The 15,350-nt window shown below is 35.0% G+C and overlaps 1 protein-coding gene and 1 long non-coding RNA gene across 6 annotated transcripts in view; one reads left to right on the plus strand and one right to left on the minus strand.

The window, feature by feature from the left end:
- AP3S1 (adaptor related protein complex 3 subunit sigma 1) overlaps positions 1-10,636 on the plus strand; it is a 34,064-nt gene extending 23,428 nt beyond the window's left edge. The window contains exons 6-7 of one of the 2 annotated variants that reach the window (XM_071801899.1): positions 2,999-3,040; positions 9,334-9,452. In XM_071801899.1, the coding sequence (XP_071658000.1) occupies positions 2,999-3,034 (36 nt within the window). In that variant the 3' untranslated portion in view covers positions 3,035-3,040; positions 9,334-9,452. Of the gene's footprint in view, positions 1-2,998; positions 3,041-9,333 lie in introns of both variants that reach the window. The other variant, XM_065860653.2, reaches the window with a different exon arrangement.
- LOC136114927 (uncharacterized) overlaps positions 22-15,350 on the minus strand; it is a 29,039-nt gene continuing 13,710 nt past the window's right edge. For 2 of the 4 annotated variants that reach the window (XR_010653157.2, XR_011736386.1), the window contains 3 exons: positions 6,174-6,372; positions 5,617-5,773; positions 22-1,019 (listed from right to left, as the gene is read on the minus strand). This is a non-coding gene — a long non-coding RNA (uncharacterized lncRNA). Of the gene's footprint in view, positions 2,156-5,616; positions 5,774-6,173; positions 6,390-15,350 lie in introns of all 4 variants that reach the window. The other 2 variants (XR_011736385.1, XR_011736387.1) reach the window with 2 other exon arrangements.

The following is a 15,350-nucleotide window of genomic DNA, read 5'->3' on the forward strand; positions in this document are numbered from 1 at the left end:
TTGGAACCGAAAATTGTAGTAGTTGTACAGTTGTAGTTCTGGTTGTAGTTAATGCATGCTATATAATACTTTTTGCCCTTCAGTAGCAAAGTATATGTAACTGCTTGCTTATAATGCTAAAAATTGACAATGTATCATTAGGCTAGGATGTTGTACTTTTCATCGGAAATAATAATTGATTAGAGTTGCTACTGATTAGTTTTTGTTATTTGTGTTTAATAGCATTGTGCACCATTGCTATTGAGATACATCTGTAGTTCTCTAAGTTTCTCTTGCAGAAAGCATCTTATTTCCAGTGTATTTGTTATGCTGGACTAGTGACCGTAACACTTAAGTGAAATCAGGTAAAGAACCAAAGTGTGTATACAAAGACTACCTATTCCTGTCTGCTAGTATGTTTCTAGCACCTGAAATAAATCGCCACATGTTTAGTGTCACAATAGTACTGCAACACAAAATGATAAATTGGCCTGAAATGGAGTAGATAGACTTTAAAGCCCAGTTTTAGACCCTTTAAAGTAAAATTGAATTCTGCCATTTTGGTAATCTGAACACTGGGTCTTCAATTAAACAGATTACAGTGAGAAATGGTATTCTGTGTATGCCTGTAACAGTCTGAGGGATACTCACATAAGTTGTAGGAATCCTTTTTCACTTCAACAATTGTTGAATTTGTATTTAGGAAAGAAACTTAGGATAGGAAAGGATTTTAGAATTACTTCAACTATGACACAGGCTATTGTTGTTCTTTTAACATCACCAGACACGCCTTGTAAGCCAAAATACTACTAGTACATCTTAGCTAAGTCTGTGATTTATTCTTGTTGATGAGAGTCATTCCACAGAAGAACACATAATCTGATTTTTGAAGTGTAATATTAGAACTTCTAAACAAACCTTTGCTTGAGTTGGAGACTGTTTCTAAAGTTGAAGTCAGCTGAGTAGATTGAAATATTGCAGGTGGCATAAATATGAGGCAAATGACATTTTAGAAGACCCAGAGAACCTCCTAGTTTAAACTGCAACAAAGAGAAAAATAAATTCTTCACCTTTTTTTGTAGAATTCATACTATTCTGCTAATGCTGCAATTTCACACAGACTGCACAACCTCAAGTCTTTTAATACATTTAATTGTCTGTTTTGCACAACTTCCAAACTCTATCCAACAACAGGACAGCACTATGAAAAACAGGAAAAAGCTAGGTATTATATGATACAGTGCATAGCAATATACATCCAAAAGGATTGTATTGTAGATTATGAAGGTGTCTAAAATGTTAATGTTAATATTTTTCTCAAACTCAAAATGAACAATTGGTCACAGAGATGAATATTTGGAATTATTCTCATAAGTTTTTTTACTATATTTGAATAATTCTAGATACATATTTTTTCTTTATTTGATGGAAGAGTAACATAGTGTCGCAAAAGCTGAACTTACACAGCTGGTCAGCTGTGTTATGTGCATATCCGTTTTACCTAAAAATACTTCATTAAAGTATTTATTTTTAATTATGTGTATTCTGCTGCCAAATCAGTGGTAGACCAGTCTCTGACTAGTCATCTGAAACTCATTGTTTCAGTGCAGCCAGCTGCAATACTTGCTGTTTTCCATTTTTCATCAGTCAGTCATTCTTTCTTTTAAGATGCTTCTAGTATAAAAATAGGTGGTAGGAGAAACACATGCTCTGAGCTCTATGTGTTTTTGGTAAGGCAAATAGCAACTTGTTCCTTTACATTCAGCAATGAATTATAGAAGGTAAAGAAGTAGCAGTGATAAATTAAAACACTTGGTCGCTGGGATGGAGTAGAACATTTCACAATCTGCTCACCACAAATGCATTTTTTTTTTGTTACTTCAGTGACTGTTTCTTTTCAAATTTAACAGTTACTGTAATGTTTAGATACTTCGTAATATCTGGTAACGATTTCCTCAGATCATTAATCGTTTGTTTCATGTATATCCATAGAAGTTTCCTGAAGTTTGTTTTCCCTTTGTCTTTTTGATCAAGATTGTAAATCTTTGAACATATCTTTCCTGAACATGTATTTTCAAGATACGAGCAAATCCAGTTCATGTAATTCCAAACCAGTTGATAATATTTTTGAATGCTGGTCACTAAGAAATCAAAACTAGTGGATCTTCTTAGTTTTCTTTAATTAAAAAAAAAAAGGAAAAAATTTAGAACTTTTATGTTCTATATTTAGAAATTATATATTGTATTGTGTTATTGTAGACTGCCACTTATGCCACAGCACTCTTGCTTTAGTCTGTTTGTTTGCCTTGTTAGATTACGTCATAGTTTTTGCATCCTTAAAATAGCTGCTTAAAATTGTCTTTAGTAGCTGAAATGATGAAGCTTATAAAGTTGTAATAAGCTACATTTGCAGAAATGTTGTAAATTTTGTATTGTGCCCACCTGGCTTCCCTTAGTTTAGAATGTTTAACCATTTGACATCACGTATTTGTTTAGTTATGTATTAGGTTTCTAAACAGGCTTTCAGTTAGAATTCAGTGTAGAAGGTCAAATGCATTTTTTAAATTCACAAATACTTGAGCAAAGCTATCAAGTAAAAGAATTTGTTAATGCTTTCAACAAAGATTAATTACTTAAACCACTATGCGGGAGTCCCTAGCTTTGATTTCTGATTCAGCTCTTACATTGCTTGGATGGGCTACAAAGGAAATTTTATTTCTACCCTGAGAAATGTTGTTTTAAATGCATTTCCCTACCTTTCAGTTTAGTGTTTATCTGTGAATGGATTTGTGGTCAATCCTCCTAAAGCCAAAGGATCATTGTAATTAAGGGAGGGAATTTTTGGGAGAGGGATCATTGGGATTTTATCCAGAGCCTCCTGAAGTTTCATAGGTGAACTTGGGCTACCTCTTCTCTATTTGGAGTGTTCAACTGTGTGTGATTTAGACTTTTAAGTTGGACCTCATTTTTTCCGAACCTCCTGATCTTTTCTAGCTCTTTCCATTCTTCTCTCTTACAGACCTTTATCTTTCAGTCTCCCAGACAGGACAGGTAGACAAAGGTATTGCTGACTTTTAGAAAAAAATGTACTTTTAACAAAAAGGGAAAGCAAAATGATGTCAAAGGCAATAAATTATGTAGGCCAGACTCAAAAATTATGTGTAAAAATACCCATACTAGTCCTTGTAGCCTACTTTTTGTGCTAGTTTCTTCTTGTAATTCCCTCATCTTTTTATTGGCTATAGTGTATTTTACTAGCATTCCATTGACATCATATATTTTATTTTATTTCTCTTCCTGCATTTTAGAATTTAACTTTTCTTTCTAACATTGTTTAAGAAACTTATATGAATATTAGCAAAAAAACTGTAAAACTAATATGAATAAAAATTGAACACACAGATAACAAAATATGATGTGATGATGTAACAGAAATAGGTTCCCTATTGGGAGAGTTTTGTACCTCATAATCTAAGATAGGTAATATGAACTCTACAGCATCACCTTTTAGTATTTCCAAGTGAAAACACTGAACTTTTACCTGCTTACAAAGACAAGTCTCAGAATAAGTTTCAGGTGAATGTAACTTAAACAAACAAGCCCACAACACCAAAATCAACAAACCAAGCAACTCAAATAGTTTTCTACATACAGAATAAAATTATCAGTGGAATTTGTGTTAATTATGCAGAAATACCAGAGTTGATCTTTGAACCTTAAGTATATCAAACATAAAATGAGAAGGGCTGTCAGCATGTACGCAGCTTCAAATGTACATTTGCTGCCCTTGCAATCTGAATCACTGATTTTGCTTTAAGAAATCTTGGTAACTGCTGTCACTGAATGTGAATATTAACAAGGAACTGAAAAAGGAGGAGGAAAATTTATGTTTGAAGTTCAGCTTATGGTCATTGTCTGCTGTCATTTGCTGTTTGAAACATTTAATTCAGCTCAACAGTTGCAATGTTAGTCGATGTTAGTAGCAGTACTTCAAAATTCATTTCCACTCATTGTAAGTATCTGTGTATTCAAACTGCAGGTATTTTAAATAGCTGGAATCTTAAGCAGATGAAGTTTGTTTAACTTATTAATAGATTTCCTCTTTACTTTTATATGATCTTTCTAGGATAAGGTAATGTAATAACTTTAAGATTTAACAAAGATAATTCCGTAATTGGATTTAGTAGCACTAAGTTGTAAAGCATTAGCAAAAGAAATATTTTTGGGTAGTATGAAACATTTTACCTAAATTTGAAGTATGCTATAGCACGTGAAGAAAAACAAGCAAATGACCTTCCTCTGCCTAATATGTCAGTACTTTTAACATATAATGTGTATTTCATCATAACACTAGGGAGCTTGATTTCAGGTTTGTTTTGTTTTTATTTGTGCAAAGCTACTTTTCTTTTTCTCTATTCTGCTCACACATATTCTGTTTTTATTTTTGGGTCTGGCAATTAAAAACAAAGAAACAAATAATTAATCATTCCCATCCATTACTCTCTTTGTGATTCAAGTGCTTAAAATTTCCAAGAGTATGTCTTAAGTCTTCTTATCTGTTTGGCCTCATTTTGATATACTTGCAGACTTCATTTTGTTTTTTCTCTAATTATGTTCATTTATTTAACTTCATAAGTAGGGGACATGATCATTCCTTTGTATTATGTATTGCATCCTTTCATGATTTCATAACCCTGCTGCTTTGAAGTCATACTTGTTCTGGAAAGAAGCGTTGGTATGAAACATCAGCAGCAGAAAGGTCCTAGTACCTCTGAAATATCTGGAAAAGGGTGGCTTATTTTGCAAAGTGTTAGCCTTCATTATTTTGTTTTCCAGTAGCCTGTATATTTTTATATGTTTATTTTAGCGATAGCTAGCTCTGTGTAGAGTTGTTTGGGATGACAGTTTGAATTTTTTTTTTCTATTTGTGTATGCATATTAACTACATTTGTGATGTGCAATACTTTCTCCAAATGATCTGAATTTCTTTTTAAAGAGTACAATAATGTTTCTGGGATCACTTTCATGTAAAGTTATCAGTGGGGCATTATGAGAAAGGGTGATGATAAGAATGAAGGAAATTAATTTCTGTAGTGATAAATAATGACCCAAGTAAAGTAAAAACAGCTCACATTTCTCACTTGATAGACTAGAACCAGCAGAATAAAAGTTCTATTGTTAAATGTGTCTATTTGAGTTTTTTAAATAGCATTATTGTTTTGCATATATGCCATTGCTCTTTCACTCTAAAGGTATATGAGCATGTTTAGAAGCGTTTTTTGCAGTAACTGAACCTAAAATTTTAACATACAGCATTTCAACATAAAAGTACAACCTTCAATAACAAATGAAATGGAGAATACAAAGCAGCTGTGGCAAAAAAATTGTATTGGCTTATTCTAATACCACCTGTATGCAATTCATACTGTATTTCCAAAATTTCATTAATATGTCATTAGAAGTTTCATTTCACTTGCTTAAGTCATTTGCTTGCTGTGACAGACTATTCACCATTCATTGCATGTTTAAAACTTGCTACATGGATGTTGTTGTGGTGGGATTTTTTTTTGTTTGTTTTGGGTTTTGTTTTGTTTCCCCAAGTGAAACAGTTTTTTTCTTTGCACTTCACCAACTTACCTGCAAATTATTTGATAAAAAAGGCAGTTGAAACTTGTCCAGTTCACTGTTACGGTGCTGGCTCTTTAAATCAGGTACCTAAGTAAAACTCCTTAAATCACATTGGGCTGGAAGTACTTCTTTTAGTACATTCATGTGTGTAAATACGGTTCACTTTCTGTAAAAGAAATTATAAGTAAATGGAAGAACTGCATACTGGTTGCTTCTTCAACATGCTAAAAAGGAATGCTAAGACATTCAGATACAATAGCATTTGAAATAATATATTAGTTATACAGTTTGGGAGTTTAAGTACTTTTCAGTCATTTTATCTATTCGATATTTTTACGGGCTGTTTGTTCTGTCTTAGAAATACTATATGACTGTCTTGTGCTTGATAGGGTTGACATTAATTCTGATAAATACCATTCTGATATGCATATTATGTATACATTAAATTACAAATACACTTAATACAGAGAATTATAGGAGAAGAGAATGTAATAGTTTAAAAATTTCTACTCCAGCAAATGATAGTGAAAGACAATCTGACTGGGGGGAAAAAAAAAAAAAGATACCTGAAATTCACAGTACTTTTGTCAGGGATCTTCGCTGATCCTGATCCAGAACGGTCCTCGTGAAATGTGACTGTTGGAAGTCGTGACTGCATAAGGGGGTGGAAGGGCAATGGTCATGTCAACTGTGGTGTTTTAAATAATTCTCAATTGTGTCTCCATTGTATCCTTGCCATTGGGGCGGGAGGCAGGGACTGTAAGTCTGTGTAAAGAGGATAGCTGCAGGTAGGTAAAAATAATGACCAGTTATACTAAAACTTTTATTTGTCCATTAAGAATAATTAACTTCCATTAAATTAGGGTAAGGAATCTCCATCCTAGTCACCTAGAAGGCATCTCTCTTTCAAATTGCCAGCCATGCCTGTTTGTGTGGACCACGTCTATCACTTAACGATATTCTTCTGGTTTCCCATTGTTTCAGTTACAAATTGTATAATTCATTGCTTTTGTTACTACTTTATTAGTATTTTCATCTTCTCTATGGAAAACAGTTTACATTGCCCCACTTTCATTTTTGCTTAAAGAATTTTTTCTCCAGTTACCTAATAAAAAATTTAAAGGCTAGAACCAAATAAAATGGAAATGCATTTACTGCTTCATGTGATGAAACTTCACTGGTAGTTACCTCTTGATTTCAAATTAGTGTTTCCAAGTTATCAAATATAAAAGGACAGTGTTGAGCAGCTTCATGTCTTCTGCACTGTTTTTTAATAAATAGCACCAAATTGCAGTGTCTAATGCTGCTACTTTAAGATATTGCAGATTCAGGAATGTAAATTTAGGATACTTGCATTTTTTAATACTACTAATCTTAGGTCCAGATTTTTCCCTTCATGAAGGTATTGCAATTGAAACAGCCTCTGAAGTGAATGACCAGACAGTCTTGGTGATAGTAAGGGAAACCAAGGAAAAGAGGCTTTGAAAATAGCTTTTTGCACTTTTTGAGTTTTATTTAGTCTGCACTTTTGAGAACTGTTAATTTGGATTATGTTTGAGCCAAAGTGAGAGCAAATTACTTGGTGGCATTAGAGATTTAAGATTTCCTGAGCTTTCTCCTCCACCCCACATGCCTCTCCCAACTTCGGCATGTCTCATGTGTGAGTGTCTGGCAGGGGGAGTGTTGTGATGTATGACTCATGGCTTTCTGGTCTCTGTTCCTGGTACTGGGAATCCTTCTGTGACTAGAATCTAGGGATTTATGATGTTTTAGGATTAGTTCAAAATGAGAAGCTTTAATTGGTTTTGTTTTCATTATGGGTTATGTTTTTGAAGGGAGAAGGAGAACAGTAGGTAGGATTTTAAGAGGAAATCTTATGCCATGGAAATCTTATATTTATTTCTTACAGGAGAGTAGTAAAAGGAAGAATTTTTTTTTTCTTTTTTTTTTTCTAACATGCTTCAGTAAGTAGAGTTGTTATCTGAGGAGTATATGGGGTGTTTGTGTCCTTCTCTGCAGTAGTGCAGGTGGACACCATGGAAGTCCAGTGTACTCCTCAGTAATGATACCTGTAATTGCAGTGAATTTCGGTGAAAATCAGGAATCTGAAAAGGTTATACTTTGAACAATAGTCACCTACCAATACTATTTAATTAACAGATATGATGCTAACTTTTCCAGGAGTTTTTCTTCTTTTGTTTTGTTGTATTTCTTGCTCAGAATTATTTTATCTACAAATGCACTGGTTTATTCAGTCCTTGACACTTGTAGTGAAAGTCCTTCAATTTCTACAGGTTTAATCTTTTGTTTAACCAGTGCTTAGCATGTTGCTTTGTTTTGTGTGGATTTTTCCATCTTACTGGGCCTGCAAGATGCCACACTCTAAAACTGTAGTCGTTCTGAAAATCACTTTGTGCTTTTCTTTCTTTTTGAATATTTTTAATTCTACTTTGACAACATCAAAATAAAAAGTTAACTTTTTAACATATTCACAGAATTTGAAATATAATGTATTTTTATGCAAATAAGAACTCTGTTTTTAAAATCTTCAAAGATTTTTTTCCCAGCAAGAACAAAATTATTTTTACTTTTGTGGCAAACCTGATTGAAAACCACTCAACTAATTCTAAATACCCACAGAAAATCTGAACTTGTAGGAGAAACATTTCCATACTTAAAATGAATAGTACCTCTTCTACACAGTATCAAATACAGTAACTAAATTAATGGCATTTTTCTAATATTCCTTAAAATGGAAAGGTTTTGAAGAGGTGTTCTTCAGAAGTAATAAGGAAAGATCTTGTTTTGCATGTCTTCAGGCCTCTGAGCTGTAAATAATCTTTGTTCACATTTCAGTGATATACTCTAGTGTGTAAACTTGGCAGTTATTTTATCTAAAAGGTAGAACTAGATGGAAGTCGGCAATGAACATTGTTCGGTATTGTAGAACTTGCATATTTACACAGAAAGCCTCTGGCTTTAAGTGAAGAGAGACTACATGCTGTAGAGGTCTTTAATAGAAAATAGGTCCTTCAACATTTAATTTGGCATAACCAGATTATTATATGTTGTTGTAGTGTGCCTGAAGGTGCAGATATGTTAGCATATAATTAGATACTGTGGGACAGTAGATTATTCCAATTAGTCTATAGGAATGATCTGTCTGCGTGCTCATTATCACCCACAAATGTAAGGTGTTTATCCTTTTCAGTTTCAGCTAAGCCACCTTGAAGTACCTTTCATATACACATACATGTATATATTCATTTAGATTAGTAATATGGTACAACTGACATTCAGTAGCTTGTTACTCTGAGGTTACATGTTCTGAACCTGTGACCACTGTTAGTGAACTGTGAACCATGTGAACTTTCAGAATAGGTAAGAGACAAAGACAACACATTGGACTTCAAATACCTCTACATTCTGTGTTCTATAACCTACACATTACACATACTTGGAGAAGCCTCCTGTTCCTCCCTGTATACTTTTTCATCAAGTTGACATTATGTGTTTTGCCATATAAAAAGGAATGTGTGAACTGTTTTCTCTTTCTGGTTTAATATTTCCAAGTAACCCATTTCATCCCAAACACAATTACCATCTGGTCTTTCTAATTGTGTAACCACTGAAATACTTGAAAAGTTAGTTGTCTGTGTATACTGCTAGTGAAACTACTTGTGACCAATTTGTCTCACTTGCATTTTTCCCTCACTTTATACACAGGCTGGTTTAGCAGGAGCTCCAGCCCGGGCTGTTTCAGCTGTAAAGAATATGAATCTGCCAGAGATCCCAAGAAATATTAATATTGGTGACATCAGTATAAAAGTGCCAAACCTGCCCTCTTTTAAATAACATGGCTACTTCAGGTAAAACCAAGGAAGAAATGTAATAGAGATTTACTGCATAATTGTTTACTAAATAAACGACATATTGTACTTTTACTATTTGGATAAAACTCAAGGTACTGTATAGACATAACTTGAAAAAATCAGTGTGTGGAGTTGAATGTTGCTTTTGTCTTGTTTGTGAAATTTAAAGGAAATGGGTAGTTCCCGTGTGATTTCTAAATTACATTCCTATGCCCTTGTAAGGCATATCACTGTGTCTCGGCTGCTGCAGTATTTTGGGGAAGTATTTAAGATGTTCTTTACTTTGTATAACCTATAATGCTGAGGTTTTTTGTATATTCACTAAGATCTATAATTAGTGCATTCCTTAACTACTTCTGCTGTTAGTTATGATTATTTAAGTGCAAATGTTGCATGAAAACATTAAACTCTTGTTTTGTCTAAATAAAATAATAACAAACTGGACTTCTGAATACCTGTTTGTCAGAAATCTACTCTTTGCAATAAATCATGTAATTTCCTATTCATTGAGCCAATTAACTATATATGAATACTGTTGTAGGAAGCATTAATGTTGTAATTTAATCTCTGAAGGAATTACACGATGGTATTGTATTGAGCATATTGGCTCTTTACATTTCTCACAAAAGCTGTTCATTATTATTCTGAAGGAAAAACTGCCTTTACTGAAGATCTGATGACTTCTGTTTACACATAGGTGTTGAGAAGATACTTACACAATCTGATAGACTTTCCCTGAGGGTCTGACATTGTTTTGGAAAAAAGGGTCTCTGCAGTTGCCCTGTGTGTTGTGGAAAGTACAGAGTGGGCTGAGAAGACTGGGCAACTCAGAACTGTACACATGAGGGTATCAAGTAATGTGATAAGAAAGGACTTCTGGAAAGATAAATGAGGATACCTTAATAGGGCTTCTGTGCCTAGTTACATTTGTGATTATCTACTTTGAGAATTAGATTCATGAGATACTTATTATTGTTAAGACCTCAGAGAATCTGTGCTATCACCTCTGTGTAAATTACTCAGCTCTTAAACTCTTCTGTGATCTAAAAAAAATAAAAGGGGATAGTGACTGGTTTTTATAATCATGCTCTTAAGCTCTGTGTGATGTACAAGTCTGTTTAAATGAATAATAAAAATATCATTGAGATATTTAAGAATTCCCGTGAAGTTGTTGTTTTGTTTTGTTTTATTTTCCAAAAGAATTGCAGTTGACAAAGTATATGAAATACAGTAACATTGTTTTAAGGACAAACACTTCAGGAGTAGCCTGAGAGGTCCCATGTTACTTCAGAAATTTGGATGTGGTATAAACGAAGCATTCTTTTCCTATGAGTTGAATGTTAAGACATACCCCATAGGATAAACTTAGAATCACATCACATTCTCCAGTTGATCCATACTGACTATCATTGGTACCTTTTGAGAGCATTTTAGAGACAAAAGCAGAAAGAGAAATTACTTTTGAAGTAGAAAATCTGATACAATCCAAGGAATTTAAATGTACTTTGGGGGGGCGAGGGACACACACCAATGTATATTTTTTGTCTCACACTTAATAAGCATCAAGTAACACTATTTTATAAATGCTTTTGAAAGCAGTGTTGCCCTCTCCATGCCTCTTGAAAAGAGTATTTATTCTTCCAAGTTAGCTTTTTAGTTTGAGGCTTCAGGAAATTTCAGGTGGGGTTTAAGTAGAAAACAGCCACTTTCTCATTTCCGCTGAAGAAACTGAAAGAATGAAAAGTGCAGCACTTTTTTCCCTATGGAGTATTCTTTACTATGCCCAAGTTAGACAGCTTAGCTAGTACAAATCTGGAACTGTGATAATTTCATCTACTTTTGCCAACTTTCGTTTTTCTACTTAATGTATAGACCATGTGGGATTCAAAGTAAAGATCTTGAAAATTACTGGCATTGTTCCCCCTGTGAGGACTTAGTGCTGCTGCCAAAGGATAAATGGGAAGTTTTGAAACATTTAGTGCTCTGACCTGCAGAGTTTTTCTGGCTATCTATGAAAGTTCAAAATTTCAGAAATTCTTCTTAGTCTTCTCTTTTTTGTCTGTCTTTTTTTCCTCTGTTTCATTTTCAGTTTTGTAAGCTTATGTAGATAAAACGTTTTTCATTCCTCGCAGGGAAATCTTTGCTGGGTTTATTCAAATCAAATATTTTTCCAAATCCTTGAAGAAAATAGTAAGTCTAAGATGCATCTTGACATGAAGTGTATTTCAGATTAATTTCTTAACCACTTATCCGTCAATGAACAGGCTTTCATTCATTTTAGTGAACTACATCTTAGGTCTTAGCAGTGATATGACTATTATAAAGCTTTTTTTTTTTTTTTTTTTTTAGCTTTGTGTTTTGCTTTATTGTTGTTTATACTACCTTTTTCCTACCTGTCAACATGGCTTCTGCTGGAAAGGATTTTTCTCTGGACAGCTCTTCCATAGACACCAGACTTTTCAAGAAGCTTCTCTGTCTGTGACTGGCCAGCAAATACTTAATGCAAGGCTGTGACTAACAGCTGGACCTTCGTTACTCAGAAAATTCTTGGATGGAAAAAAATTCTTAGATTTTCATAGCAAAATTGCATTCCTTTCAAAGATAAATTCTTTCTCGCACACAGAAGAGGTACCATACAGAAAGCCTGAACGGTAGTGTTTTTTTCTTAAATAAAAACAGATGGTATGACAGTGTGGTTCAGCTTCCTCAGGGTAGCTGAGCCTGTCTATTTGCCAAACCTTTGCCAGAGGAGATATTATCCTCTTACTATGTCATTTGACACTGACAAGACTTAAACTAATACCAGTCAGAGGAAGATATGGGATACTCGATTGACAGAAATTATGGAAATTGTATTCTTACTCTTGACCTTCTAGGGCTTGCCTTATACTGCAGATATTCCAAGCTTTTCCACAGTGCTGATCTGCTTGTATTCGTCACCACATGAGAACGATGTGCCTTTTTAATTCTTTCTATTTCACTAGTGTCCTCTTAACTACTGCATAGGATTTAAAATGGAAATAAGTGTGGGCTGTAAATGATTAAGCTTCTGATTAGAAATTTAAATATCTTAATTCTCTTGTAACCAAAACAAAACCAAAATCACCTTAACATATGTATGTATGTGTGTGTGTATAGATGTATATATAACATCAATCTTTTGCTCTAGCTGTTGTTAAAAATGAGACAAGGTCATCTTGAGTCACATTATAGCTGCAGAAGCCAGGCAACTGGTTTGCAATACCCAGCTCCATAGGGCCTGCCTTTTCAGTGATGTTTATCAAGATGCCAGCATGTCTAAATGAATCACTGAAGCCATTTTTCCCAACCCTGGGCATTTCTTAGAACTGCAAATGAAACATTATTAAACAGTAGCATAGACTATTCAGTACTTATGGTATCCAAGAAAGCACTTTGTGTTAGTTTACCACATCAGATTTTCTTTCCTGTTCAGTTCAGTTTCTCTGCTGGGGAAATTCTCTAAGGAGAAACCTTTTCATGTGATCACAGCAATTTAAATGTAGTAGGTATTTTCTGTACTACTTTTTTGTAGTCCTTGATAAATCACACAGAGATTATTTTAAGGAGACTGTGTAACATTACTAATACAAAACAGTAATATTCAGGATGTCTTAACTAATCTATTTTTCCTTCATTTCCCCACACCTCCTGTTTTTCTATTGTCTGGAAGTCCCTGTATCACAGGTGGTTACTTGTCTCAATATTCCACAAAGTAAGTATTTTCCATATTTGTTTGTGTTCTGGGGTTTCAGGGTGAAGTGCCCTCAGAAAGCAAGCTTGAGGCTTGGGAGTAGTGGCTGTTCACATTGCCTGTCTCCAAACTGTGACTGTGTCTCTCATTGTGAATTATGCCTTTCAAATTCAGATGTATTTATTGTGAAACTTAATAATGGGGAGAAGGTTAAGTCTGATTAGCCTGTGAGAACAATCACTAGTTCTAGCAAGTAATTTTTTTTCTTTGAGCAGAAAATATCTGTACTGGGCTAGAGACTCAAGTATTAAGAGGAAAGGTGTTGGAAGCGTTTTCCTTTCAGAAGCCAAAGACTTTCTCTGAAGGACCATGTGGAGCAGACAGATTTTTTTCTTCCTTCTTGCAAGAGGGATGCTGCTAAAGAAATGGAGAAAAGGCAGAAAGGATAAAAGTATCAAAAAGTAAGTGGACATTCCCAACTGTACCCACAGACTTGAAACAGAGCATTTAGTTTTCCTGCTGGGACACCAGCAATGAGTATTACTGAAAAAATCTTTTGACTTTTTCACTAAAAGAGAAGTGTCACTTATTGCAAGGCAGAAACAGGTTCAAACCAGAAACTCAAACTGGCGCTGCCTTCCTGTGAGCACATTTGACCTTTTCTTTCTAGTAGCACATTCCAATACATGCAAAAATTAGTCCTGAGTTTTACTTGGGGCTGTGCTGACAGTTGAATGGGAACTTGCTCATTTTCTAAGGGTTACCTCATAAAACTCCTTGATACTGAATTATAGAGTATATGATGCATAAAATACCGAAAGAATTTGAAATTAAAATGTCACAAATCAAATCCTTGTCTGTTTTTAATTGTTAAAGAAAGACAGAGCCTAAATCTTGCACAAAATATATTTCTCAACTTATGCACAGAGTATTCATAATTTTCCTAGGAACCAGGGAAGCAGCCAAGTACTGCCAAAACTGACAAAAGGTGAACAATTAATTTCACAAAAGAAAAATCTTTTGTTATTTACTTTCTATGATTAGCATAACAAATTGTAAATCTCTCTTCCTCTCTTCATTTAAGGAAATGATCTGTCCTTGCAATTGTTAGTGTTCAATGTTTACCCAAAATGCTCAATCAGGTTGGCAATGTTATTACCTCCATTCCGTACGTGGAAATGCAAAGCTAGTCATACTGCAATGTCAGCTTAGCAGCCACATGTCTTGTCTGCAGAAGCTTTGGCCTTGTGGTGCGTTAGGAGTGCTGTGACAGTGCAGTGTGACTGGGGAGGAACCGGAGGTCAAGACATCTACTCTTTGTACAGGTTGCATATGCGTGGGGCTGGAGTGCTAGAGGCATTTGAGTTGATCCATGATCCATCCATGAAACTGCGCGACAGGCACACGTGCCATATTCCGCTGCTCTCCTGCCCAGCTTGGCTCTTCTGAAACTCAGCAGTACACACAGGCTTCAAGTGTCCCTTTCTGGGCTGGCCCTGCTGTCTGGCCAGCCAACAGGACTGTACCAGCACTGGAGCAAATAACTCTGCGTTCTCTCTGAACAGGACTGTAGGTTCATCACCAGAGCTGGAGCAAAAACAGACCTATAATGATGACCACAAGCTGCTTGGATGGACGAGTGTATGGTCTCCTTGTTTCCTTTTGGCTTTCACAGTCCAGTCCGGGGACCTTCTTCTGGTGTGATTTTCAACACTCACCCAGCAAAGTCGCTGTGGGACATAAGTTGAATTTCCCTGCTTTAGATGTTTGCTCGGTACCCCTGTGGCTCGTGTATGGCAGGATACCTGCATGGTCAGTATTCTGTGTGTACATCTATGAAACATTTGCACTCACATCATCTCCACCAGAAGCCCATCCCCACAAATTTGACCAATTAGTCTGCAAAACTGTGTAGAGAAGCAAAATGGGAATGGACTCTGCATTCAAAATAGTCTTTACAATAATTTGTTGTGCTGAAGTGTGTCAGGACAACAAAGATCTTTCATGATTCAAACAGCCATCCCATTCCCAGGTGAGGTGCTGTTTTACTTGATGTCAGAAATCCTAGGATGAATTAATGGTTCTGTTTCTCCCTGTTTCTCCCTGAGACACCATGGCATCTCATATGTCATAGACTATCCTGCCTGTGTCTCTGTACA

Source organism: Patagioenas fasciata, chromosome Z, assembly GCF_037038585.1.
Source record: "Patagioenas fasciata isolate bPatFas1 chromosome Z, bPatFas1.hap1, whole genome shotgun sequence".
Lineage (NCBI taxonomy): Eukaryota > Metazoa > Chordata > Aves > Columbiformes > Columbidae > Patagioenas > Patagioenas fasciata.